This window comes from Halichoerus grypus, chromosome 6 (assembly GCF_964656455.1).
Source record: "Halichoerus grypus chromosome 6, mHalGry1.hap1.1, whole genome shotgun sequence".
In the NCBI taxonomy this organism is placed as follows: Eukaryota; Metazoa; Chordata; class Mammalia; order Carnivora; family Phocidae; genus Halichoerus; species Halichoerus grypus.
In genome coordinates, this window is record NC_135717.1 from 121,673,587 (window position 1) to 121,698,176 (window position 24,590).

A 24,590-nucleotide genomic window follows, 5' to 3' on the forward strand; every position below is an offset into this window, starting at 1 on the left:
TGTGGGAAAATGAAGAGGTTAGCAGTGGGACATTTGGGAAAGTGGGCTATCCCTAGGAGGTGGAAGGAAGACAGGTTACAGGTAACCAGGCCTAAGCAAAGCAGGCCTGCCCCTTTAAGGTAGTTCCCTCCCCTGCCCCCTCCCTGCAGGTGACCCTTGCCCGCCTGCCTGCCTACCCCCCCCACAGCTGGAACCAAGAAGGCTGTGTCCCCCTTCCTCTGGGCGTCCTTCCAGTCTCTCGCGGTCAGGTAACGCCAACCTCAACCCCCTGGACGATTGCCCGAATCAGACTGTGCTCCCCTGATCTTAAGCCAGGTCAGACATCTGAGGGGAGCCCCAATACTTCGTTCCTCTTTCCACCAGAGCTTCCCCTTTCTTGGCCACTGGTTCCCAGAGCTCTGGCTCTTACTCGGCTGGGACAAGGAGTTGCTAAGAACGGTTTCTTCGGTTTCTTCCCCACGCACCTGGGCTTGCCACTTACCTGCCTCTTTAACCCCTTTCCAGCCGAGGGACCCCCGGATCCCACTTTCCCAGGGAATGTGGGGAATGGGGGTTGGAAATGAAGGAAGCCCAGTACCAGATGTAAGGTGGGGGGGGTGGTGGTGGTGAGAGGATATGCAGGGAAAGGCTAAAATGGTACCAACTGGGTCAGTGGGGTGAATTATTTAGAAGAAAAGACCAGACTCAGGTTTTCCTTGGCCATGTGGCTTTTCCAGGGGCAGAGGGTGGCCCCTCCCTACTCAGGGGCCCAGCCAAGACTGACCTTTGACCCCCACCCCAGAGACCAGTGAACCATTAACTCCTCTCTGACGTGAGCCTTCCCACACTGGCCCCTCCCCTCCCTGACCCCGCCCCAAGGCAGGTGGGCTAGGAGTTGGGGGGGCTGTCCATCCCAGCCTTCTATCTGACGTGGCCTCCATTCCACCTGACCGCCTGGAGGCTGAGCCCCGCTCCCCTTCCTGACTCAGGAGTGCTTTGGCGTCCACAGTAAGACCTGCCCAGGACCTGAAGTGACAGCTCCCAGACTGCCAGTGAGTGTGAGGCCCTGTGGTCTAAGGGGAGACCCGAGAGGTGGGGCAGGATTGCGGGTGGGGTTTTGGGGACAGGATGGGCAGTCAGCTCTGGATCAGGTGAGGGAGGCACTCTGGGTCAAGGAAGGTGTTCTAGGAACTGGCAAATAAGAGGCTGCTCCAGAAGGAGGCGAGGGGGAGGGAGAAAGGAGGCTAGGAAGGGGGCTGCTGCTAGGTTCAAGGCCGGACGGTCCAGGGAATGAGAGTTCCCTGGGCCTGAGCTGGACAGCAGAGCAGAAGCCCAGGCCCTTCCTCCTTGTTCTTCCAGGGCACAGTCCTCAGGATGCTCCAAGGGGAATAGAAGCCAGAACAAGAGCCTCTATCCCATCCCCCCCAATAATGGGGCCCCCAGTGAGTCATCTGCTGGCTGGCTTGTGTGTGTGGATGACCTTGGGCTGGGTAGGGGGCTCAGCCCCCAACCTGGGCCCTGCTGAGCAGGAGCAGAACCATTACCTGGCCCAGCTGTTTGGCCTGTATGGGGAGAACGGGACCCTGACCGCAGGGGGCCTGGCGCGGCTTCTCCACAGCCTGGGGCTAGGCCGAGTTCAGGCCCTCCGCCTGGGACACCACCACGGGCCTCCAGCTGGTCGAGCTGCAGCCCCAGCGGGAGACAATTCCACGCACAGGTACTGACCCTTCCCCCACCCCGAAAGGCCACATGCCTCGCTCTTCTCAGGGCTTGCATCAGTCTCCAGTTGCCTAGCTCTGGCTTCCTAAAATCAGATTCCTGGAATTACAAATTTTTCCAAATCTGATTCCCTGTATTCCTTCATGGCCCCCTTTGCCTCTGCCTTTTAATTCTCCCCTCTTCCAAATCCCTGGGCCCTTCAACTCCTTGCTCTTAGTCCCAGTGCTCAATGTCTCCAGGCTGACTTGGCTCCCAATTTGTAGCACTTCTGGCTGTGCCCCCCCAAATTCTCTCACTCTCACACACCCCCCCCCATTCCTAGACCCTCCTATAAATCGACAATTCTCAGATCCTCCTAGAACTGACATTCCACGGTTTCTGGGTCCCAGGAACTCCAGCTAGTGGCTGTTCCTTCCTTTCCCCCAAAGCGTGCTAGGAGCCTCAAGGGGAGTGTCTTTCTTCTTTTTTAAAGATTTATTTATTTGAGAGAGAGAGAGCGCACGAGTGAGTGAGCGGGGGGTGGGGGGGCGGGGGGGAGGGGCAGAGAGAGTCTTAAGCGGACTCCACGCTGAGCTCAGAGCCCGACTCAGGACTGGATCTCATGATCCTGAGATCATGACCTGTGCTGAAACCAAGAGTCCGTCGCTTAACAGACTGCACCACCCAGGCGCCCCTCAAGGGGAGTTTCTTAAAGAACATGAGCCAGTCTGACTTGCTATCCCATCCATTCCAGATCACAGGACCCCGAGCTGAGTGTGGATGTCTGGGCGGGGCTGCCTCTGGGTCCCTCGGGGTGGGGTGACCCAGAGGAGCCAAAGGCCCCAGCATCACCCCATGGGCCAGCGCCCTCGGGCCTGGACCTGTTTCACAGGCTCCTGCTGCTGGACCATTCACTGGCTGACCATCTGAATGAGGATGTGAGTCTGATGATCTCCCAGTGTGGGGGAAGGACCATGGGATTTGGATGGCCTGAAATGTTTAAAGAGTAATTTATTTTTTAAGAAGATTTTATTGATTTATTAGAGAGACAGAGCAGGAGCAGGGGGAGAGGGAGAAGCAGGCTCCCCACTGAGCAGGGAGCCCGACGCAGGCTCGATCCCAGGACCCTGGGATCATGCCCCGAGCTGAAGGCAGACACTTAACCGACTGAGCCACCCAGGCGCCCCTAAAGAGTAATTTAATACAGTTAATTTAAAAACCCAGTCCAGGTGTGATCTTAGGGCATGTTATTCCAGTAGTGGGATACGGTTCCTCTGGGCTCAGCGCACACGAGCCCACACCCAAATCTCCAAGACCTGGTTTAGGGACCACACTTGGCAAAGCAGAGAATCCAGAGAAACAGCCCAGGGTAAGATTTAGGGCTGGCTGGCTGGAGAGGAAACCTGCAGGGAAAGGAAGGCTGTGTTCAGCCAGGAAGTGGGCTTGTTCCATGTACACCAGAGGGCAGCAAAAGCTAACTCTGAAGCGGGCCTGGAGAGGGTGAGCACCCCTTCACAGGGGGCATTCAAGCCAAGGCTGGATAAACATGTGACAGGGCTGTTGTGAGGAAGGTTGGATGGCATTTAGAGTTCTTTCCCTTCTAAGATTCTGCAATGGAGGGCTCTGGTCCAACCAACTCCCTCACCAAATCGATGAAGTCATCAGGGGCTTGGGAGAGAGGGAGATGGTGGCATTGTTTACTGGCCCCTAATCTGTATTGAGTTGAATATCTGCACTGGATTGAATATTCACTAATAGTTAACACACACTGATCATACAGAACTATCCCTAATCCTTGATGCACCTGCCGGGGTGAGCAAAGGGGACCCAGGAGAGAGACCCAGGAGTCCATGCAATGGAAGGACAGACATTAAAGATCTGAGTCACAGTTCTCAGCGATGCCCCAATGTATGACCTCCAACTCAACTCCCCTAGTGTCTGAATGGCTCCCAGCTGCTGGTCAATTTTGGCCTGAGCCCCGCTGCTCCTCTGACCCCTCATCAGTTTGCTCTGCTGTGTCCAGCCCTGCTTTATCAGATCGACAGCCGTGTCTGCATCCAGGCCGCAACCCCAGCTCCCCCAGGGGATCTTCTGTCTGGTCAGTGGGTGACAGTGGGTGGCAGGGTGCCTGGAGTCCTGGTAGGGCGTGGGCCCTTAGCCAAGCAAGGGGGTTCACTGGGGGTGCTGTCTCCCCTCGCACTGTATCTCTGCCCCACCTTGCTTCTGAGGCCCTCCGGCCGTCCCTAGCCTAACTTCAGTCCCTGCTTCTCCCCAGCCCTGGTCCATAGTGCCCTGGCAGTCCTGCTGCTCAGCCTCCCTTCTCCCCTCTCCCTGCTACTGCTGCGGCTCCTGGGACCACGTCTGTTGCGGCCCCTGCTGGGCTTCCTGGGGGCCCTGGCCGTGGGCACGCTTTGTGGGGACGCGCTGCTCCACCTGCTGCCACATGTACGTGAAGCCCCTTCCTCGCTCCGCCCGCCCCGCGGAGGTGGACAGCCTCCGTGTCCCCAAGGGGTTCCCTCCCCCTTCCTGTCAGCCCCCACGCTGCACGCCCCAGCCCCGGCTGCGGGCCCCGGCTGCCTTCTAGTAGAGAGCGAAGGCAGGCTTGCCGCCGCCCGCACAGGAGGGGGCTGTGGTCGGCGCGCGGGCTTCTGGGGTCTGCCCTGACCCCCTCGCTGGCAGGCACGAGGAGGGCAGCACGCTGGACCCAGCGGACCACCGGAGGAGGACCTGGGACCGGGACTGTCAGTACTCGGAGGTCTCTTCCTGCTCTTCGTGCTGGAGAACGTGCTGGGGCTTTTGCGGCGGCGCCGAGGCCTCAGGCCAGTGAGTGATACCCTCTTCTCCTCCTTCTGCCCAAACCGCAGTTCTGGCCAAGGGCGGGCCACACAAGCCAGGACGTGAGGCGCCCGCGGTCTGCTCCTGGCTCGGGGGGCTCTGCCATTTGCCTGAGGGGGCAGGACCCGACAACTAACAGGGAGTGGGTAGGGGCTCCTCAGCATAGACCCAGGATTTCTGGCCGAAGGGCCTTCTCTCCCAAGTCCAAGTCAACAAGAAACAGGGAGGTGCCAGCCCGGGAAGGGAGTGGAGAGGCCCCAAAACACCCCCAAGTGCTAGAGGTGAGCCCAGGTGTTCATTTCCCCAGCTGGGAGCCTGGCCTCTCCTTAGCCCCCGGCTCTGCTGCCTCCTCCACCAGGAGGGATACCCTCCCATTTCAGAGATGCTGCGGGCAAAAAAGAAAGGATCTCAGAGTACCGGCCCTGGAGCTGGAGGATGGCAGTGGGACGGCCCTTCAGCCCCTACAGGCAGCTCCAGGTAAGCAGAGAAAATGAAGAGTAGGCTCCCGGCTCCCAGCTCTCCCCCGCAGCCACCGGCACTGTCCTTGTCCTTCCTGCAGAGCCAGAAGCTGGGGGCCGCAGGGAGCAGGCCAGCCAGCCCCCACCAGCCCCAGCCCCCACTGGGCACCAAGGCCACAGTCACGGGCACCAGGGTGGCGGTGGCGCCAACATCACGTGGATGGTCCTCCTGGGAGACGGTCTGCACAACCTCACTGATGGGCTGGCCATAGGTGCGAGGGGAGCGGAAGGAGGGAGGCAGGGCCCAGGAGAGGGCTCCCAGGAAGTGGGGGCGAGGAGGAAGCGGCGGCCGCGCCCCTGGCGAGCGCTTTCCCCCAGACTGCCCACCTCCAACCCTGCCAACCCCAGGCGCTGCCTTCTCCGATGGCTTCTCCAGTGGCCTCAGCACCACCCTAGCAGTCTTCTGCCACGAGCTACCCCACGAACTGGGTAGGAACGGCAGAAGTGGGGTGGGGTGGGGTGGGCTCCAGAAAGGAGAGGCCTGGGCGGGGGCGGGGGCGGGCGGGGCAGCCCTGGCTCCTACCCTCCCACCCTGTCCTCTCTTCCGCACAGGTGACTTCGCGGTGCTGCTCCAGGCAGGGCTGCCCTTCCAGCGCTTGCTGCTGCTGAGCCTGGTGTCTGGAGCCCTGGGACTAGGGGGTGCAGCCCTGGGGGTGGGGCTCAGTTTGGGCCCTGTCCCCCTCACTCCCTGGGTGTTTGGGGTCACTGCTGGGGTCTTCCTCTATGTGGCCCTTGTGGACATGGTGAGAGGTGTGGGGCGCTGCAGAGAAAAGCAAGGGAAGCGGGGAGGTGGGTTCGGCGGGGAGGGAAGTACGGGTCTCTCCACCTCCACCCCTGGCCACCTGGAAGGGTGCTGGAGCCCAGGCCCGGGGGAGTCTGAGGAACAAGGGCCTGGAGGAGTTCGGAGGGGCTGCTGGTACTTTCCGATGCCTCCCTCTCGTGCTTCAGGGGGGGCAGAGACAAGGCCAGGATCCTGACGTTCTTCCTTTCTTTCAGCTACCAGCCCTGCTTCGTCCTCCCGAGCCCCTCCCTACGCTCCATGTGCTTCTGCAGGGGCTGGGAATGCTGCTGGGGGGCGGCCTCATGCTCACCATAGCCCTGCTGGAGGAGCAGCTATGGCCCCCGGTCTCTGATGGCTGATGGGGGCCGGTGGAAAGGCGTCCGGGTTGCCCTTCCTTCCCCCCAACCACAGGAATGGAGGCGGGACACAGGGCCAGTAGGAGCAATAGGATTTTAATAAACAGAACCCATCCCAAAGCCATGACTACGACAGTTGTACTTGCACCAAAACAGCATAGAAAACCAGGATGTGGTGGGAGGAGGGCTCAAAGCAGGTGGGGGCGGGGGGAGAGGACATGAGCAGGGGCCTGGAGGGTGCAGGGTGCATCCATCTGCAGGGAGAGCATTGTGCTTTAGCCCAGGGAGGTGGGGGAAGGGTGGGGCAAATGCACCGCAAGGTCCCCACTTTTTCCTGCTGCCCTCAGCACCCTGGGGATACAGGCATCTGGGCAGATCTGCCCTTTATTGCTGCCCACCAGCATTAAACACCCCCGACCCCAACACTAGCACCACAGGCGGATCCGGGGCAGGGAGAAGGACGGGAACGGGAAAATTGCTTAGAGAAAGATTCGACTAGAATCCAGTGAATTGTGCTCAGTTCTCTTTACTTCCTACAACCGAGTACATGGGTCACGGGGTGGAGGGTGCGACAGGACATGAAACATGCCCCTCGGTGCCCCCAACACACCCCTGCACACAGGATGGTGGTGTCTGCAGCATCACAGGTCATGCAGGGCACGGGGAAGGGGGGGTTCACACACACAGAGACGCCCACAGCGGGTACCAGACAGAGAACACCCCTGAATATACACAGCTGTACACAGGGAACCCCCAGGTCCCCAACCCAACCCTCTCCCCTGTCTTGCCGTCCCCCAGGCCGGAGGAACTGTATTGCTTTGAGAGAGCCGCCCTGGGGGCCGCTCTGCCAGGCACCCTCCCCTCCCCTCCCTTCCCCTCCCCCCCACGCCCATTTTGGCACATCTGCAAGACACGCGGCAGCGAGAGTAGGCACCCTCCCTCCCAGGCTTCTGTGGCTTGGAGTTGAGGAAGGGGGTAGGAGACTTAGTCCTCCATCTTGCCCCTAGCCCTTCCCAAACCCCTACCAAACCCACTCCAGCCAGAACCCACCCCCACCCCCCGAAACACACACATACAAAGCTGAGCTATCCAGGAATACAGGGGAACAAGGAGATTGTCCGGGACAGGAGCGGAGGCAGTCGGGGAAGAAAGGACTGGAAGCAGAGACCCCACCCTGGTGTGGGGGTAAGACTGGCACAACAGCTACTTTAGTGCAATTGGAGAGGGTGCCCAGAGTGAGGGATGGAGATGGGAGGGGAAGGCTCTCCCCGACTTCCCTGGGAGGGGGGGCAAAGCCAGGCTCCCCAGGGAAAGGGCCTAGCAGGAGCGAGCGAGGGCCAAGGGCAGATGCTCTCGTCACCCGCCACCCCCTGCCCTCCCAAATGCAGTGACAGTGTCCCCCTCACACCTAAGTGGGCAACAGCAGCCTCGGAGTCAGTACCTTCAAGTAATTCATAGAACAGACCCTCCCCACCCCAGCTTCCTCCCATCTCTGGGATTTGGTCGCTTCTCTAGGGTTGGGTCGGGGGAGGAGGGAGATCCCAGGTCAGGCCCTTCCCTCTCCACCTCCCTCTTCCCAGACCACTGGGCTTGGTCCTCAAAGATTCCTTGCCTCCGCCCCTTGCCCAACCTGGGTCAAGGCCACGGAGGGCTGGAGCCACCACAATTCGAAGGGAAGGGGCTGCCTTTGCTCCTTATCCCTCCTTCTTAAAAGGTAGGGTTCAAACTAGGCAGGATGGGGCCCCATACTGGTTTGCCCCAGGAGGAGGGCTTCTGGGCTAGGGTCTGTAAGGCTATTTTCCTTTGCGGTGGGAAGGGGAGGTGGGGATGAACACGGGGTGTGGGGAGAGGGGGAGAAATGGCGGAGAGGGACGGAGGAAGGGGCCTCCCTGCTGGAGCGCAGTCGCTGGAGTCATCCGGACAAAGAAACACTCCTGTGCACAAGACACAGAGTGGGCCTGCTCCCAGCCCCTCCAGCCAGGGCCCACCCTCACCTCTCGGGGTCCCTTCCAAGACCCCAGAGGAGGTTTCGGGGGTACAGCTGCAGAACCGTTCACTCTGGCCCCACCCCCCCCACCCCCCCCCCAGCCTCTCCTCCCCTTCTAGGTCTGGGGAGTAAGAAGGTGCTCGGGTGGGCAGACAGCGGTGGAAACAGTATTGAGTTTTCCTTTGGTTACATATTGAAGGCAAAGGTGAGCTGGACTTACAGTCAAAACGGATAGGGATGAGGAAGGAAGAGGGGCCATGCTGGGGTTGGAGAGGGAGGTAGGCCCTCCTCAGCCCCTCCACCCCAAGGAACACATGTCTGAGTGGGGTGGCAGTCCCTCAGTCTCATCTCTCCCACCCCCCACAGCACCAAACAGAAGGAGAAGCCCCCTCCCCCAGGGGCTGCTCCCCACCCCAACCTGGGCTGTACATTCAGTGGTTGTCAGCAGTCCTATGGCTCAGGGGGCCACAGCGGGGGAGGTGGCCCGTCAGTCTCAGCTGGACAGTGGCAGTGACCCGGGTCTGTTGGCCCATCCTGGGACCCACAGTTTGTGCCATTTGTTTTTCTGAAGGATAGTACACAACCCTACCAAAGCCACCGCCCAATCAGAAACGTCTCCCCAAAAATCAGAAACTAAAAACTGGCTCTTTTCAACTCGCCCTCTGATTCACAAGCCTGTTTCCCTGTCTCCTATGTCGCCCTCGCTCTGTCTCCTTTGCTGGGACCTGGGGCTGCTCCCAGGGTCCTCATGTAAAATAGGCCTTTTCTCAAAAGTGCTTATTACTTGAAGCAAGTGCTTTAGAGCTGCGGTGGGGAGAGGGGGAGGGAAGAGGGAGGGCGAAGGGAAGGAGGTGTTTCCTCCCCACCCTACCCCCTAAGATTGGGGGGCATTCTGCCTGTTTTACTTCTCCACACCCGTTTAAGTCAAAGAGGTTTTAAAAAAAAAAAAAACTTAACATTAAAATAAATATGCAGTGCGCACGAGAATGGTCAAAACACTTCAAAAAACACTAGGGGCTGGGGAGCCCGGGGTGGGGTGTGGGATTTCCTTTGGCATAAGGAGAGGAGGCTGCGCGTCCTCCACGCCCCCTCACAGCCACACGAGGAGGGCCGAGGATCCCCCCGGCCTACCCCAGCACTGCTGACCATGTGCTGAAGGGGCAGCAGGGGAAGAGGCAGCCACCAGAAATCTCATCTAGCAAAACAATGGGGCTCCTGACAAATACTCAGGTTCTTCCTGTCATCGCCAAACATTGATAAAGGAGAACACGACTGATACCCCAAGAGTCTTCTCTGGAGGACCCACCGCTCTGCTCCCCCTGCCCCCCATCACCTAATTCCCAGCACCAAAATGAGAGGGAGGGGGTGGAATGGGAAGATTTCAGGAGAGAGAGCTGAAGTTAGGGGCAAGCTTTGCAGAACCAGCAGGGTTGGGGGCGGGGGGCTGCAGCCCTTAAGAGAGGTCACATTGATTGTCGTATAGGGGAGGACAGGGCGTGAAGGGAGGTGGGCAAGAGGGGCGTTGCAAGGCCCTTTGGCTTTGAAAACAAACCTAAAAACTAAAAGCTGCACAATCCTTCTCACCAATAATGGTCATTTGGAAGCTTTGAAATGGTTTAGGAACTGAGGGTTGGGGGAAGCAAGACACAGACAGACGGGATAAAGAGAGACCATAACAAAAAGAATAAGGACTTGGACAAACACCCCAGGCTTCAGGGAACCAGCATGAGGTATGGTTAAGGGTATCTGGTAGGGAGGGAGGGGTCCCTGGGATGCCCCCCCTCTCCCCTCAGCCCCTCCTTGGCGAAGGCGGCAAGACTTGCAGGGGACACAACTGAAAAGTGGGTGAGGTCGTGAACAAAGCAAGCGTGGGTGGGGGAAGGAGACTGAGGGCTCCCCCGGGGGGGGGGGGGCGGGAACCCTGTACTGTGTAAACGAAGCCTGTCCAGTTCTCAGGGGACAATACTGATGGCAGCCAAACTGGGCAAGGATGCACTGTGGGGGTGGAGGGGGCATGACCTCTATTCAAGTTCTGTGTCTTGGCCCCTGGCTGAGGTATTGAGTGTGAGGAAGGGAACACTGGGCTATGGGAGTGGATCCAACTGTCCAGGAGGCTTAGCTGGGAGATGGATGGACAGGGTGTTGGAAGGGACCAGGGCCAAATTCAATGCTACATTTAGAGAGAAAACTGCCCCCTCCTCACTCTGGCCCAGTTTGGCTTTTGGGGATCTTCTCAGTGCAGCCCCTAGCTCAATCCCATCTCTCCCCGCGGCCGGGAGGACAGGGACCAAGCCTCAGCGTGTGTATTCATTGCTCCCTAGGTCAGAGCTTCATCCTCACACCGGAGGGGAAGCTGGGGTCCCGAGTAGCCACGGTCCCTAGTCTGCCCTGCCCCTCCCACCATCTTTGGCTTCAGATCAGGAGTGACTGGGGGCAGTGGGTACTCTTGGACATAACGGACAGTGGGGGCACAGAGGAACTATGGGTTTGGGGGGGCACAGGAGGAAGAACATGGTCCTTCCCTCCCCACACATGCAAACACATGCCTGAAACACACAGGACATACTGGGGCTGTGGTTTTGAAATGGGCAGGAAATTAATTTGTTTCTTCCCCTAAAGGATAAAATGCTTACTTAAAAATTCATGACAAGCCTCAAAGTTAAGGGAGAGGGGAGCCAGGGAAGGAATGGCCACAGGCTCTGCCCTCCCAAAAGAAGTTAAAAGAAAGAAGCAAGGTTAAAGTGCGTGGTTAGGGGGCCAGGCCGGGAGTGGAAGGGAGTCAGGGAGGAGGAGCAGGCTGTGGGGGCAGAACCAGCCCTTGATTTGCATATGAGGAGCCAGGGGAGAGTGCAGGACTGGGGCCCAGGTACAGTAGTTGCTGCTTCAAGTGTTCTGCATTTGAACTTTAGGGGTGATGGGGTACAGAAGTGGGGGAAAAGCTCCAGGCCCCAGTGCTAATACCCTCCCCCCTCATCCACTAGCTGCCCCTGAAGGGGGAGGGGGACACCCCCAGAGTGCTCACACAGTACCAGAAATTAAGGCTTCTCACTGCTGCGGGGATGGAGGGGCCAGCCGAGCAGGGAGGCAGTGATGGGTATGGAAGAAGAGGAGGGATCTGCCTGGCAGTAGGGGCAGGGGCAGGGGGAGGGGGACACAGAGAGGAGAGGCAAAGGGAGGGGAGGGGTGGGGGCAGTTGGCAGCAGAAAGGGGGAACTGAGAGATGGGGTAAAAGAGAGGGTAGCCAGGCATTTAGCAATCATTTGGGGACACTTGGCAGAAGGGGTTGCCCTGGGGGTGCCAAGGGCCTGGGGTGCTCCCTGTCGGTCCCAGACCCCTGCCAGGCCAGGATGGTGTGGCAAAGGGGTGAGCAGCTGCTCCCCAGTGCTTTCCCCCCCCCCTCCGTCCCCCCCACCCAGTCGTGTTCTCCTTTAAAGTGCCCTAAATGTATAGACTTTTTCTAAATAAATAGAATAAGGTATCAAGCCACCGGCAGGGGGAGGGACACTGAAGGGGGGCTACTCTGAGTAGCAGCCGTCTAACCCGATGGCGCCGTGCCGCTCCTGGCTGTAGGGGCAGGAGGCCCCGTGGGGCAGGGCGCCACAGCCACCCACCGTCTTGGCCGCCGCAATGCCGCAGTTCTTGAGCAGGCTGAAGCTGAAAGGACTGACGGCGTCCTTGGGTGGGAAAGGCTTCATGGTGGAGAGGATCAAGGCCAGGCAGTCTGCCACATCTTTGTTGGGGGCGCAGGCCAGCGCTGGGGTGTGACCTGCAGGGCAGAGGGGGAGAACTGAGGCACGGGGTCCTGCATCCCCAGGTCCCCACCCACTTTCCCCCAGGCCCTGAGCTCTCATCTGAGGAGGGGAGCCGAGGCAGACAAGCACCCAGCGCCGTCAGAATCCAAGGTTGACGAGGGCCCGGGGCGGGGGGTGGTGGTGGTGGTGACAGGCAGACTGTCAGAGTGTGGGGTAAAGGGCGGAGCACAGGGGACACAAGGCTGGGAGGCTGAGGTGTGTGGGAGGTCTTCCTGAGGAGCCTGCTGGCTCCGCCTAGTTCTGTCAGACTGCCCTCAGAGACTCTAGCGTATTGGTATTGGGTCCCTGCTCTGAAGAGTTCCCCTGGGAAAAAAAAACCCCAGTTTATAGCAAGGTTAAGAAGTCACCTCCTGAAGAATGTCCCTGACCCCAAACCCGGGAGAGGCGGGGGGCTCTGGACCCCACCCACCTTCTTCATCCACAGCCAGCACTGTGGCCCCACGACTCAGCAGGGCCTGCACCACAGAAGCTAGACCGTTCCGGGCAGCAATGTGGAGTGGCCTTGGAAGAAAGGAAAAAGGAGCGAGAAGTCAGCGGGGTCCGCTGCCCTTCCACACCCAGCCGGAGTAGCACGAGTGCTGAACAAATACTCTGAGTTCCAGAGAACCCCTGGAAGGCAGGTGGCTCTTTCCTCACCCACCTGCCTCCCCCAGCCAGGAGCCCCCTTCCCCAGGCACTCACATCTGCAGCGCACTGTTGGTAGCATTGATAAGGCCAAGGTCTTGGGTTTCTGCCAGGATCATGAGGGCACATTTCTCATGGCCCTGAGGGAGAGGAACAGAGATGGAGTGGAAGCAGACAGGCTGCAGAGCGGGAGTTGGGGAAGGGGGTAGGGAGGACAAAGAGGTGCACAGGCTGGACAATGCCGATGGCCACTCCAGTCCGCCCTCCAGCTGGGCAGCCACCCCCCCGCCCCGCCCCCGTCAAGCCCTGCTCCTTATGCGGCCCTCGCCACCACCGATCCAGACCATACCTTGCTACAAGCCAAGTGGAGGGCAGTGTTCTTGTTCTCATCCAGCACAGTAAGGTCTGCCTTCCCTCGATACAGCAGAAATTCTGCAAGAGAGGGGGAGGAGGACTAACGCCTGCCGTCCAGGGCAGCAATCCTCACGGCTGCTGGCCCTCCTGCCTGCGTACACTTTGCAGGCCATCTGCAGAGGCTGAGCTGTCCAAAGACATGCCTCCTGCTTCCTGAGCCCCGCCACAGGCAGGGCTGCCCCATCCTGCAGAGACCCGAGGGGAGAGGGCAGCCCCCCGCTCCCACGCACGGCCCCTACACACCCACAGCAGCGGTCTGGCCGTTCTCAGCCGCCGTCATGAGCGCCGTGCGGCCAGTGTGGTCCGTGGCGTTCACCTCGGCTTGGTGCTGCAGCAGCATCCGGAGCCCAGATACGTGGTCCGCGAAGGCAGCGGCGTGAAGAGGGGTCCTGGGGGGGAGGGGCAGAGTGAAAAGGGAAAGCTTGTTTGCCTGAGCAGAAAGAGGCCGGAGGCAATCGAGGCTTCTCCCTAAGCCTTCCGCCACTCACCGTCCTTTGGCATCTCGGCTGTTCACAATCTTGGCACCCAGAGCTCCCAGCAGCATCTCTGTGGTGCTGTCCTGGTTATTAATTCTGGGGGAAGAGAAAGGGTCAGCAGGAAGGACAAGGGAAACGGAATGCCTGTCCTAAGCCCCGGTCACAGACAGACCCTCGGGCGGGGCTGAGGCGGAGGAAGGGACTTACACTGCACAGTGCAAAGGAGTGAAGGGGTTTCCCTCCAGGTATGAAAACGGGCTGTGTTCAAGTAACAACTCCAGACAATCTTCATGTCCTGAGCAGGAGAAAGGAAGAGCAGGGGGGGTGGAGAGGGACAATGACCACCTCTGTCCGGTGCCATCTCCGGACACTCCACTTCCAGATCCGGCTTAACCCGGGTCCCTCCCTCACACCCACGGGGCCTCAGTCTCTGTTCTGCTCTGCCCTCCTCCACGCCGCACCCCCACTCCCGCGCCCACCAAGGCCCCAGGCCCGCACCAGTGTAGGAGGCCCAGTGCATGGGCGAGTATCCACTGTAATCCACGCCAGCATCCAGGGGGTCCGTGGAGAGGGCGGCCTGCAGCAGGGTCCGCAGCACGGCAGTGTGGCCGCAGGCTGAGGCCAGGTGAATGGGGGTGCGGCCCTTGAAGTCTCGGCACAGCACAAATGCGTCGTGGTCCAGCAGGGCGGCCAGGCAGTCCTCGCAGCCAGTCACTGCCTGTGGGTGACGCGATGGTGTGAGGGAGGGTGCAGGGCCACTCCCTGCCCAAGAGCCAGTCGCCGGAGCTCCCCCCGGAATGAGAACCATTTCCAGGGTGCCCATCCTCATCTTTACAATGACTCTGAGTGCTGGTAATCAGCATCTCCTGCCTCCATCGTCTCTATGCCAACAGACAACCAGAATGGCAAGGGTTGATTCTGGCACTGTGGAGTAGGGGACAAACGGCGGTGTCGGAAGACTAAGGGATCGACGCATCCCCTGGGGATGAGGAGGAGACAGCTTGAGGCCAGGTGATGGTGGAGAAGGCCTGAGACAGTGGCATCATTAGCCAGTGGGCCAGGATAAGGGTCTGGGTATCCTGGAGCAGGGTCTGGGTAGTGAGCATGTGGCTGTATGAGATTACAAAGCAAGGGAATCAGGGAGACCTGCTACGGATGTCAAGTACTCATCCTGGAGCAAACACAGTAAGGCCCAATAAGACCCTGGGCACAAAATACTGGCCCACCTGCTAGACAATCTGCTGTCCTACTGCTGATGGGTCCTGTGCTCCCATGTCCAGGCCTGTCTGTGAGCAGCCCCACCCAGGAGGTCACTTACCCCACGGTGGAGGGCAGTGCGGCCCCGGAGGTCAGCAGCATCAGCTGTGGATCCTTTCTCTAGCAGCAGATGGACACAATCCACGTGGCCATTCATGATGGCCAGCATCAGTGGGGTTCTACAGAGGGGGCAGGAGAAAGGTGAGGGCCTGCAGGGACAGGAAAAGCTGCATCCTGCCCCTGGCCCACACTCACTGTCCATAGGCATCCATGACATCTGTGATGTCAGCTCGTTCCCCACTGTCGATCAGCAAGTGCAGGGAATCAGTGTGGCCAGAGGCAGCTAGGAGTAAAGGGTCTGTGTCAGGGTACGGTCAAGGGGAAGGAGGCAGCCAGGTCAAGCATAAAGGACTCAAGGGTGATGACGGGAAGACCCGGGGGGGCAGGCCGAAGTCTTGGGAGATAGGAAGGCATGAATCAGGACATGAAGTTTCCATTCTCCTCGCCCTGCTCCACTCCCAACTCTAACCCCATCCAGGAGGGATCTGGGCTCGGTCTCCAAGGCCTGGTGTGGCAAGGGGAGGGAAGAGCGTGACGGGCGTACTAACCAGCAGCGTGCAGGGGCGTCCACTTGCGTTTGCGCTCCTTGATGAGTGCAGAGGCGCCGTGGGCCGTAAGCACCTCCACACACTCAGTAGAGCCTCGCTCAGTGGCCAGGAAGAGCGCGGTCCGGCCCTTGTGGTCCCTTACATCCAGATTCACCAGCGTCTCAGCCAGTGTCTTCAGGGCTTCACAGTGACCATTGTAGGCCTGGAGGCGGGGTGGGGGGCAGGAAACCAATGAGTACAGCTCGGGACACTGCCCCCACTCTGCTCTTGGGCCCAATGGGGAAACTCCAGCGGCAGTCCTCCCCAGGAGTTCTCGGGCCCCTTGGGCTCTCAACCTGCACCATGCCCACCCCTCCCGAGACCACTGCCTGCCTGCCACATCCCCACAAGAAGGCAGAAGCCAGGACAGAGTCACAGTGCTCCCGCCTGCGTGTGGGCCTGGGGCAGGTAGGGACAAGGAAGGCAGGGGGATAGGACTGAGGACTCACAGCTAAGTGCAAAGGGCTGACTGGAATGGTGCTCTCCACATCCTCCAGGCAGTTAAAGGACATTTCCAAGAGCTGCAATGGACAGGAAAGTAGGGGCTGAGGTTCTCAAACTCCTAAGATGTTATCCCCCATCCCTCCCCACAGTAATCCCCTAAGCTCCTAGAGCTAGAGACATCTGAGTCAACCACCCCTTGGTTTCAGAATCCACAAACACAAAGGTGCCTGCCTGCCCTGCCCCTGCTTCCTCTGCTCCAGGCCAGACCCCACACGTACCAGTTCGAGGTTCTGTCTGTTGCCGTAGGCGGCTGCATAGTGCACGGCTGTGTAGCCCTGCCTGTCCCGCAGGGAGGGGTCTGCACCGTTATCCAGTAAGAACTCCAGACAGCTGGGGGACAGGGGCACACTGTGAGGCAGGGACAGGCCCAGCTGGCGAGGAGCCGGTTGTGGGAAGAGCAGAGGACAGGGGCAAGGGAGCCCCTCCAGGCCTCGCTGGCCAACACCCATCCTCTGCTCCACGGAGGCCACCTCCTGCCCATTCGACCCCGGCTCCAGACCTGCCACCTCCTTCACATCACCCCGGAACTACTCTGGCTTCAATGCCTTCCTTTATCCTTGGAATGCTCTCCTAGAGAACCTAGAGCACAATTATCAGTTATCAATCTGCTGATCAACATTTTCTGCCCACCTCTAGACACGCTGACGTCCTGCCTTCTCCTTCCAACCCATTTAAAGAAGTCCTACTCATCTCAAACTCGCTCCCAGCCTCCTCCCCTCTATGGGGCCTTCCCCAACCTTCCCTGAGGTGCCTCTTCCTCTGTACTCCCTTGGCACCCTTCTTAGTAGGGTCAGCTTAGAAGCACTAGCAGTAATAGTAATATTTAGCACTTACTACGTGTCAAGCATTGTTCTAAGCACTTCATGTGTATGAAACCATTCAGTCCACATTATGATCCTATGTCCTATTCTTATTCCTACCATGGTTAAGGAAATTGAGGCACAGAGAGGTTAAGTTATGAAAGGTCACACAGTTGAGTTTCTTCGATTGTAATTATCCTTCTTTTTTTTTTTTTTAAAGATTTTATTTATTTGAGAGAGAGAATGAGATAGAGAGAGCATGAGAGGGGGGAGGGTCAGAGAGAGAAGCAGACTCCCTGCCGAGCAGGGAGCCCGACATGGGACTCGATCCCGGGACTCCAGGATCATGACCTGAGCCGAAGGCAGTCGCTTAACCAACTGAGCCACCCAGGCGCCCTGATTGTAATTATCCTTCTTTAAAAAAAAACAATCCTTTCATTTCAGAACACCTGTAGATTTACAGAAAGACTGAAAATAGTCTAGAGTTCCCATGTACTCTGCACCATTCTCTGTGTTGTTAACATCTTATGTTAGAATGCATAAGTGCCCTTTCATTTACATTTCCCAACAGATTATGAGTTTCAAAGGGCAGAAATTTGGGGTAATTCATCTTTTTTTTTTTAGAGAGGAAAAGGGGAGGAGCAGCGAGAAAGGAAGAGAGAGATTCTCAAGCAGGCTCCAAGCCCAACACCGAGCTCGACGCGGGGCTCGATTTCATGACCCTGAGATCCTGACCTGAGCCCCGAATTCAAGAGTCGGATGCTTAACTGACTGAGCCACCCAGGCGCCCCAAGGGTTAATTCATCTTTTATCCTCGGTACCTAGCACAGTACTTAGTACCTAGTAAGTAAATCCTCACTTAATTCTTACGGAATGGAATAGATAAATGACTTGGAGCGTTTAGCTCTTCTGATTCTCTCAGGAAGACCATCCGTTCCCTGAGGAAGGAACCAGGTCTCATACTTCTGTTCTGACCCCAGTACTCGGTCCAGGACCAAGCTCGCTCCAATCGCCCCGCCGGCGGGCCAGCTGCGAGCCGCGGCGGCGAGCGCCAGGGCCGGAGCGGACACTGCTGCGCAGGCGCAGCCCGGGGCCCGGCCCAGCTACTCACAAGAAGGCCTCCTTCCTGCGGGACTCCTTCAGCGGCTCGTCCTCTTCAGCGTCGTGGCTGGAAGGTGAGTGGGCTTCCGCTCTGGAGCACAGACAGTGAGGTCGGGGGAGGCCCGGGGGAGGGAGTGGGGCGCAGAAGCAGAGCGGGGGGCTCTCACCTCCTGTAGGTGTCAGAGGCAGCGGCGTAGTGCAGCGGAGAGCAGCCTTTACAGTCGGCCTCGTTGACGCCCGCGCCCGCCGTCACCAGCGTGACCGCACACTGGTAGCTGCCGTTGGCGGCTGCGTAGTGCAGGGCCGTCCTGCGGCGAAGGCAAGGAGGGTGGGCGGGAGAGCCGGGCCCCCGAAGCTGCTCTGTAATGCTGTCCCCGCTTAGTCCCCGCCGCCGTCCGTCTGTCTTACCCGGCATCCCCCACGCCTACCCCTGCGGACCGACCCACCTTCCAAACTTGTCTCTCCTCCTCAAGTCAGCTCCACTGCTCAACAGCAAATTAAGACATTCAACGTTCCTAAAAGGAAAGAGGATGAGGGTTAAGAGAGCGAGAGCCTCAAGGAGAAGCCACAGGCACAGGGAGGGGCAGAGGAAGGACGGCGCCGGACAGCCCTTTGTGCCGTGACAGGGGGAGACATCTGGGCAGCAGAGAAGGGCCCACACCCTTGGCCAGATCTCTTCTCAGCGCCTGGGAGGGAGAGAACGTACCCTCCAGAAGCAGCAGCATGAAGACAGGTGCGGCCAAGGTTGTCAGGCGTATTGATGTCAAACCCAGCTGAAAGCACGTGCTCATTGCTGAGTGAAGATACAATGCTGTACAGCTGACCTGCGGGGCCAGAACAGCCACGGATCCCATCTGAGGGCCCTGAGCGGAGTGGGGAGAGGCCCTGACCCGCCTGCACACCTGCCCAACCCCCCAGCCGGTCAGCACATACCTGAGGAAAGAAGCTTACGACAACAGTCAGAGAATCCAAAGAGAACAGCTAAGTGCAGAGGGAACATGTCGTGAATGCCGCGCCTGGGGAGAAGTTGAGGCACTCAGTCCTCAGGTCCAGGAGAGACCAGTTATAGACCTCTTTTCTGTGGGCCCCCCACCAGCCCAGGAGACAGCGAGGTTTGGCAAGCTTCCTTTCGGCGAGCTTCTTCGTGCCTCCACATTTGACGTGAGCAGCCTGGACAGACCCGAGGGGCCCCGACTCACCGGGCGGTATCCGCGCCATTGGTCATGAGGGTGCTGATGAGCAGCTCGTGTCCGTAGCGAGCAGCCACGTGCAGTGGCGTGTTCCCAAATTTGTCGGCACAATCAATCTCGCTGCCTGAGAGGGGAGGCACACGAGCTCAGGCCAACCTTAGGCTCCAGACCACTCACACTAGCTAGCTACCGGGGGAGTGCTTGTTACGTGCCAGGCCCCAGGCTAAGCTTTCCACGGGTGTTATCTTATTTGTAAGTCTTAGGGGACGGGCCAGGCAGACCAGGGCCATTTCCACAGGTGCCTTGCTCAGAGCTCCAGGTGCCCATCCTCACTGGAAGGTGGTGTGGGAGGTGGAATCAGGACACAAAGGGGCTTCTAGGGATGAGTTCTCTGGGGGAGAGGAGAGCACAAAGTCTCCTGAGTCCGTACCATTCTGGATGAGGATCTGGGAGCGGGTGAAACGACCATGGATGGCAGCCATGTGCAGAGGACTTTTCCCTTCCTTGCTCTGTGAAAATATGGCAATTTTTTTTTTTTTTTTTCCAGTGCAAGGCACTGAGAAGGCCCTGTTCCCCCTTCAAAAGGACACATCTCTGAGGACGGACTGGTCTTAGGGACATCTGCTCAGCCCACACTCTCCTGGGTCCCTGGCAAGGTCTGATCAACCCAGAAAGCAAATGGACAATTCCCCAGAGTTATCCAGAGGGGAAGATATGGTCAGGAACCCCAGAGCCAGGTTTCTCTCCCAGGACTCCCAGAGCCAGGCTGCGGCCTCATCCCTTCAGGCACCTGGTAGTTGACATCAGCCCCGTTATTGACCAACAGCTCCAAGCAGAGAGCGCCGTTGGTGGAGACTGCAGCCACATGCAGTGGCGTGAAGCCCTTGTCATTCGGCTGGTTGACATTGGCTCCTGCATTCACCAGCTCAATAGCCACAGCATCCTGGCCCAGGTAGCAGGCGATGTGCAAAGCTGTGTTTCCAAAAGCGTTGGGCTCATCGATCTGGATTTCCAGGGGTGCAGGTAAGGGCATAGGGAGGTATCAGTTTAAATAAAATGGAAGCCGGCACAGATAGGCTAGAGACTCCCAGAATTCCAACAACCGCCCGAGACACCCCAGGTTCCTGACTCAACAGACTGAGCCTATTCCTTATAGCAAGCATTATTCACCACGTCTCACCGTATCCTGCCGACCTCCCCAAACCACTCCAACCATCCCAGCACGCTTCTGTCTCCACACACAGACTCTGACCTCCACCTCCCTGCCCGTGGTGCCTGGCCCCCTGACCTCAGCCCCCATCCGGAGCAGGTACTTCACCACTTCAATCTGGCCACTGGCAGCAGCTGTGTGGAGTAGCCCATAGCCCTTGCGGTCCTTGCAGCCGAGGTCGGCGCCCCGTGCCACCAGCAGTTTCAGGACCTCCAAATGCCCTAGGAAGAGCGAGAAGGCTCTCAAGGGGGTGGAGGGTGAACTGAGACCCCAAGCGCCTCTCTCCAAAGGCTGCAACCCCCACCCGTGCCTTAGAAATCCTGTCAAATTCTTCCTCTTTCCACGACCCCTTTCTCACCTAGAAAAGCTGCCCAGTGCAGAGGCTGCCGCTCCTTTTTGTCACAGACATTCAGGCTGGCTCCCTTGTTCAGGAGCAGGTTCACCGTCTGTATGAGGAGATGAAAGACACCTGTTCAGAGCCGGGTTCATGCTTTCAACGTACCTAAGGGCAGAAGCCTCAGCTCCTGAAAAGGCTGAGGCAGCCACATGTCTTTGTTCTTGAACAGAACAATCTGGAGAACTAGAGGGAACAGAGGAAGCAGACAGTAAGAAGGAGATCCCATATAGATTTGGAAGTTTGAGGGAAACTCAAGGGAGTCTCTTCATATGATCCGGTGGTTCCTAAATTCTTTTGAAAAATCTTCTAACACATTTTGAAAAACATGGACACTCGCTCCAGAAAAAGGCATGTACACAAACATTTTCCAGGCAACTTCAGACAGTTTACCTTGGACTTCCAAAGTCCAAGTCAAGAATTTCAATCTAACCCAACCATTCCTTTGGTGCTTGAGCCCAAGTGTCTATATAGTCATCCAGGCCGCTGCTGCCCAGACCTGAGGGCCCAGAAGCAGAGGGAGGTGAGTGGGGTGGGGTGGGGTGGGAAGGGAAGGCAGGGACAGGACTGGGCTGGGTATGGGCTGGAGCAGTCCTCACCTCTAGATGCCCACTGTGCACTGCGTGGTGCAGGGCGCTGCGCCCACTCCTGTCAGCCACGTTGAGGCTACTCAACAGGGGCGCCAGAGCCTCAGCACACTTGGTGGCCCGGTTGGCGGCAGCCACGTGCAGCGGGGTCTGCCACAGCTTGTCCCGGGCATTCACATCTGCTGAATGTGCCAGCAGCAGTCCCAGCACCTTCTGTTACGGAGCAGGGGACAGGAGAGAAGACAGAGGGGAAGTAGGAGGTAAAACTAATAGTGGAGGGAAGAACCGGTCAGCATGGCACATGTAGCCCCATCCCCCCAAACCCCCAGCACAGAGTCTCTTCTCGTTTTTCCAACATACGTAGCCTCTCAACGCCTCTCAATGCCTACTTCCCATCTTCTGGATCTTCTGAGAGTTTAAAATCTTCCCTACGTTGCTGAGGAAAGCATGGTCCCTTCCTCTTCCTCAAGCCACTCGGTATCACTCCCCAACCCCGACCCTGAAAATCTTCACCCACACATACAGCTCCAACCAAGCAAATCCACATATATAGAGGATCCCAATCCCTCGCTACTTTTCACTGGGAAAAATACACACTCCTGCTACCCTTAATACTCTCCTTCAGTCCTTCCATAGGCACCAAAATCATTTCCATTACTTCAGTAAGCAAACAGATGCTGGTTCCTCTCTAAAACTCAGGCTAAAAGGTCCATCCTAATCACAACCCACCCCATTCCCATTGGCCTTAGTCCCTCCCCCTGGTGGTTGGAGCCAGGGAACTGACGGTCGAACCAAGAGAGAGGTCTCCTTCCCCGCCTTCCCCCACCCCCCCAGGGTTGATGAACCCAATTGATGAGGCATGTTTGACCTCTGTGTGTCAACTTTCATGCTGCTTGAGGGTCAGGGACGCAACAGATCACTACCCTCAATCCCTCCATCACAAGGTAAGAAATCTCAGTGCCCAGAGGGGGATCAGACTCCAAGGTGGCCCCCCAGGGACGGATGAGTCACTCAGGCCTGGCAGCAGGGCCCCCTGCAGTCTGCCAGCCCAGTGTTAAGCTCTCCCCTGACGTCACATCAGCTGGCAACACTCAGCCCCCCCTTACCAGCCAGTTCCAGGGGTAGGAGGGAGGGGCCAAGGTCTAGTCTCCTGACCTAGGGGTAGACCAGCTTGTAAGCAGACAGCTGAGGCTCTCCCATCCTTAACTTCCACCTTTAACCAACTCATCCTCTTTGAAAGGGTGAAAGGACAGAGGAGGCCGATACCTCATTTCGGGAAGCAGCAGCGCGATGAAGAGGGGTCAGCCACAGTGTGTCCTTAGCATTGACATTAGCACCTGTGGGGATATAATTTCCTCTTTTGGTGGGAGGTGGACAGCAAGTGGGGAAGGAAGCCAGTAATCAGGCCAAGGAATACGGATAGAGATGAAGGCTCTCCCGGACCAAGTACCAGAGAACAATTCTTGGATATGAAAAAAAAAGAAAAGAAAAAAGGCTCTTCCCTCAGGTCCCCTCCCTAGGTGCCACACCTTCCAGCTCCCTACTTTCACCTGACATCAGTAGCAACTGGAGGATGGGGACATCGCCTACGTAGGCAGCAGCATGCAATGGGGTCCGCCTCTCTTGGTCCTGGGGAAGGCAGAAAAGGGCAGCAGTTGTGGTGGAGGGTGAACTATCAAGGACCCCAGCCCAAGTCTTAGAGCTCCAGGCCTTTCCCCACCTCTTCCCATAGGTTCTGCAGCCTCCTAAATCCCTATCCTAGGTCAAAACAAGCACCTAGGGAGGGTGGAGTCAGGGAGTCAGGGGGTCAGGGCCAAGGGGCTGTGAGGCAGTCTCCTTCTTCCAGGAGGGGTGGGGGCGCTGCAGACACTGATGGTTCAGAAGAGAACACCGTTTCTGGGCATCCTCAGCTCCACTGGTCTATGCTTCAAGCCTGACCTGCTCTGCATCTCCAAATGTAGAGCAGGCGCCCATCCCTGGGCAGAAAGAGCTGCGGCCTCATCCGAGCCAAGGAGCCACGGAGCCGCCCCACTGGTTGGGAGGGGTCCAGAACACCAGGGCCCAGATTACTGGCTCCCCATCCTCCCTGATCCCAACTCACCAGTACATTGATGTTCTCCTTCTGCGAGAGGAGGGAACGCACTTCCTCCACATCTCGGCTAAAGATGGCCTGGACCAGGGGCGGCTGCAGGAAGAACCGGCGTTCAGAGAGCGGGCCGGAGCGGAACCAGGGGTGGGGGCGAAGGGGGGGACACCCGGTTTGATGAGGGGCGTCGCTGGAGGGGCTCCGCTCTGGGGTCCTGGCTGCAGGGGACTCCCGCGGCATGTTGGCCGGTCGCCAGGCCCCCAAGGACACCGGCTCGGTTGAGGGGAGCACGGCGTGGGGCGGAGCGGGAGCCGCGGGAGCCCCGGGCTCGGGCCCAGCCTAGGCCTCACATCCCCGGGCTCGCGTGGCGGCGGCGCCGGACCCTGGAAGGAGGAAGCGGGCAAGGACAGGAGGGCTGACCTGGTCCGTGATGCTGAGGATCCCCATGGCCCGGCCCGGGCTCCGTCCGCATCGAGCTCCCGGCGGCGGCGGCGGCGGCTCCACCGGGGACACGGGGCGGCCCAGGCGGCGGCTGCGGCGGCGGCTGCGGGGAGAGCGCGGCCCCGCCTACCGGGGGGCGGGCGAGCGGGAGCCCGCAGCGCTCCCTGGCGGCCGTCCTGGGCCGGGCCGCGGGGCGCTTGCCGCGCAGACGGCCCCGGGCCTGGCGCCCTCCGCCCCGCCCTGGCGCCCGGAACGGCCCCGGCGCCCCCCACCTCGCGCGCTGGTTCCCCGGCTCCCCGAGCCGGCCGCGCTGTGCTCTCTGCTCCAGTCTGGAGGCTCGGGGGGTTTTCTCACAAGACGCAAGCGGCAACTCGGGCCTTGGCCCCGCGGCGCCTCCCACCACCCAGCCCACCACAATGCCTCCGCCGGAGCTGACTCCTCCCGTCTGCGATTACATACCCCCAAATCCGCCTCAGACTTGGGGAAACAGGGGCGTGGAGATCTGGGGGCTGCATATGGCAATAGCGCCAGAGAGAAGGAAGACGCGTATCTCCACTGGCGGTGACATGAGTTGGGTAGGAAGGAAATAGCGAAAGTGCTCAAACTGCTGAGAGAAATCCCGAAAAGGACTCCCCAGCGGCAGAAAATCCCCACAAAGAGGCTGGGACAGCTGGCAGCTGAGGAAGGGGCCCTTCCCGAATTCCTGATTACTCCATTGCCGGGTTAAGGCGGTAGGGTGGCTACACTTTAAGAGGCTCAATGGCTTCTCCCCAGAAAAGGGTGGGGTGCTTTCCCTCCTCCATTGGCGAGGCCGGAGAGCAGCCAATCAGGCAAGATCTGGATGGAGGTCATCCCAGCCCAGAAAAGGAAAAGAGGGAAGAAAACTGGATATT

General features: G+C 58.8%; 2 protein-coding genes across 7 annotated transcripts; one reads left to right on the forward strand and one right to left on the reverse strand.

Annotated features, from left to right (window-relative positions):
• Positions 1-170: 170 nt before the first annotated feature.
• On the forward strand, positions 171-6,287 carry SLC39A5 (solute carrier family 39 member 5). 6 transcript variants are annotated; one of them, XM_036077455.2, is made up of 12 exons: positions 171-248; positions 969-1,031; positions 1,339-1,696; positions 2,432-2,615; positions 3,613-3,775; positions 3,953-4,122; positions 4,357-4,500; positions 4,893-4,989; positions 5,072-5,242; positions 5,379-5,459; positions 5,583-5,773; positions 6,027-6,287. In XM_036077455.2, the coding sequence occupies exons 3-12, from the start codon at positions 1,410-1,412 to the stop codon at positions 6,168-6,170; spliced, it is 1,632 nt and encodes a 543-aa protein (XP_035933348.1). In that variant the 5' UTR covers positions 171-248; positions 969-1,031; positions 1,339-1,409; the 3' UTR covers positions 6,171-6,287. The 6 variants fall into 6 exon arrangements, with proteins under 6 accessions (XP_035933348.1, XP_077932248.1, XP_035933356.1 ...); XM_078076122.1 differs by having other exon boundaries at positions 3,701-3,775; positions 4,820-4,989; XM_036077463.2 differs by having other exon boundaries at positions 3,701-3,775; positions 4,871-4,989.
• ANKRD52 (ankyrin repeat domain 52) lies at positions 6,248-23,833 on the reverse strand. Its single transcript, XM_036077451.2, has 28 exons — positions 23,677-23,833; positions 23,272-23,355; positions 22,721-22,799; positions 22,437-22,507; positions 21,183-21,383; positions 20,548-20,635; positions 20,268-20,410; positions 19,770-19,982; positions 19,410-19,488; positions 18,989-19,103; positions 18,723-18,805; positions 18,496-18,613; positions 18,236-18,304; positions 17,957-18,097; positions 17,800-17,880; positions 16,107-16,218; positions 15,834-15,905; positions 15,346-15,547; positions 14,993-15,080; positions 14,799-14,916; positions 13,979-14,198; positions 13,688-13,775; positions 13,493-13,576; positions 13,248-13,393; positions 12,940-13,022; positions 12,648-12,730; positions 12,376-12,467; positions 6,248-11,920 (listed from the first exon to the last, which is right to left on the reverse strand). The coding sequence occupies exons 1-28, from the start codon at positions 23,701-23,703 to the stop codon at positions 11,670-11,672; spliced, it is 3,231 nt and encodes a 1,076-aa protein (XP_035933344.1). The 5' UTR covers positions 23,704-23,833; the 3' UTR covers positions 6,248-11,669.
• Positions 23,834-24,590: the final 757 nt, after the last annotated feature.

What these genes read in the sequence shown, in the direction of transcription:
- ANKRD52 (XM_036077451.2), bottom strand. Translation starts at nt 23,703, where the DNA reads ATGGGGATCCTCAGCATCACGGACCAG. An exon ending in ACAGACAGAACCTCGAACTG is followed by an intron (nt 15,906 to 16,106) that starts GTACGTGTGGGG and finishes TGTCCATTGCAG; the next exon opens with CTCTTGGAAATGTCCTTTAA. An exon ending in GACGCCCCTGCACGCTGCTG is followed by an intron (nt 15,081 to 15,345) that starts GTTAGTACGCCC and finishes CTTTACTCCTAG; the next exon opens with CTGCCTCTGGCCACACTGAT.
- SLC39A5 (XM_036077455.2), top strand. Translation starts at nt 1,410, where the DNA reads ATGGGGCCCCCAGTGAGTCATCTGCTGGCTGGCTTGTGTGTGTGGATG. An exon ending in TGCTCCACCTGCTGCCACAT is followed by an intron (nt 4,123 to 4,356) that starts GTACGTGAAGCC and finishes CCTCGCTGGCAG; the next exon opens with GCACGAGGAGGGCAGCACGC. An exon ending in GGCGCCGAGGCCTCAGGCCA is followed by an intron (nt 4,501 to 4,892) that starts GTGAGTGATACC and finishes CTCCCATTTCAG; the next exon opens with AGATGCTGCGGGCAAAAAAG.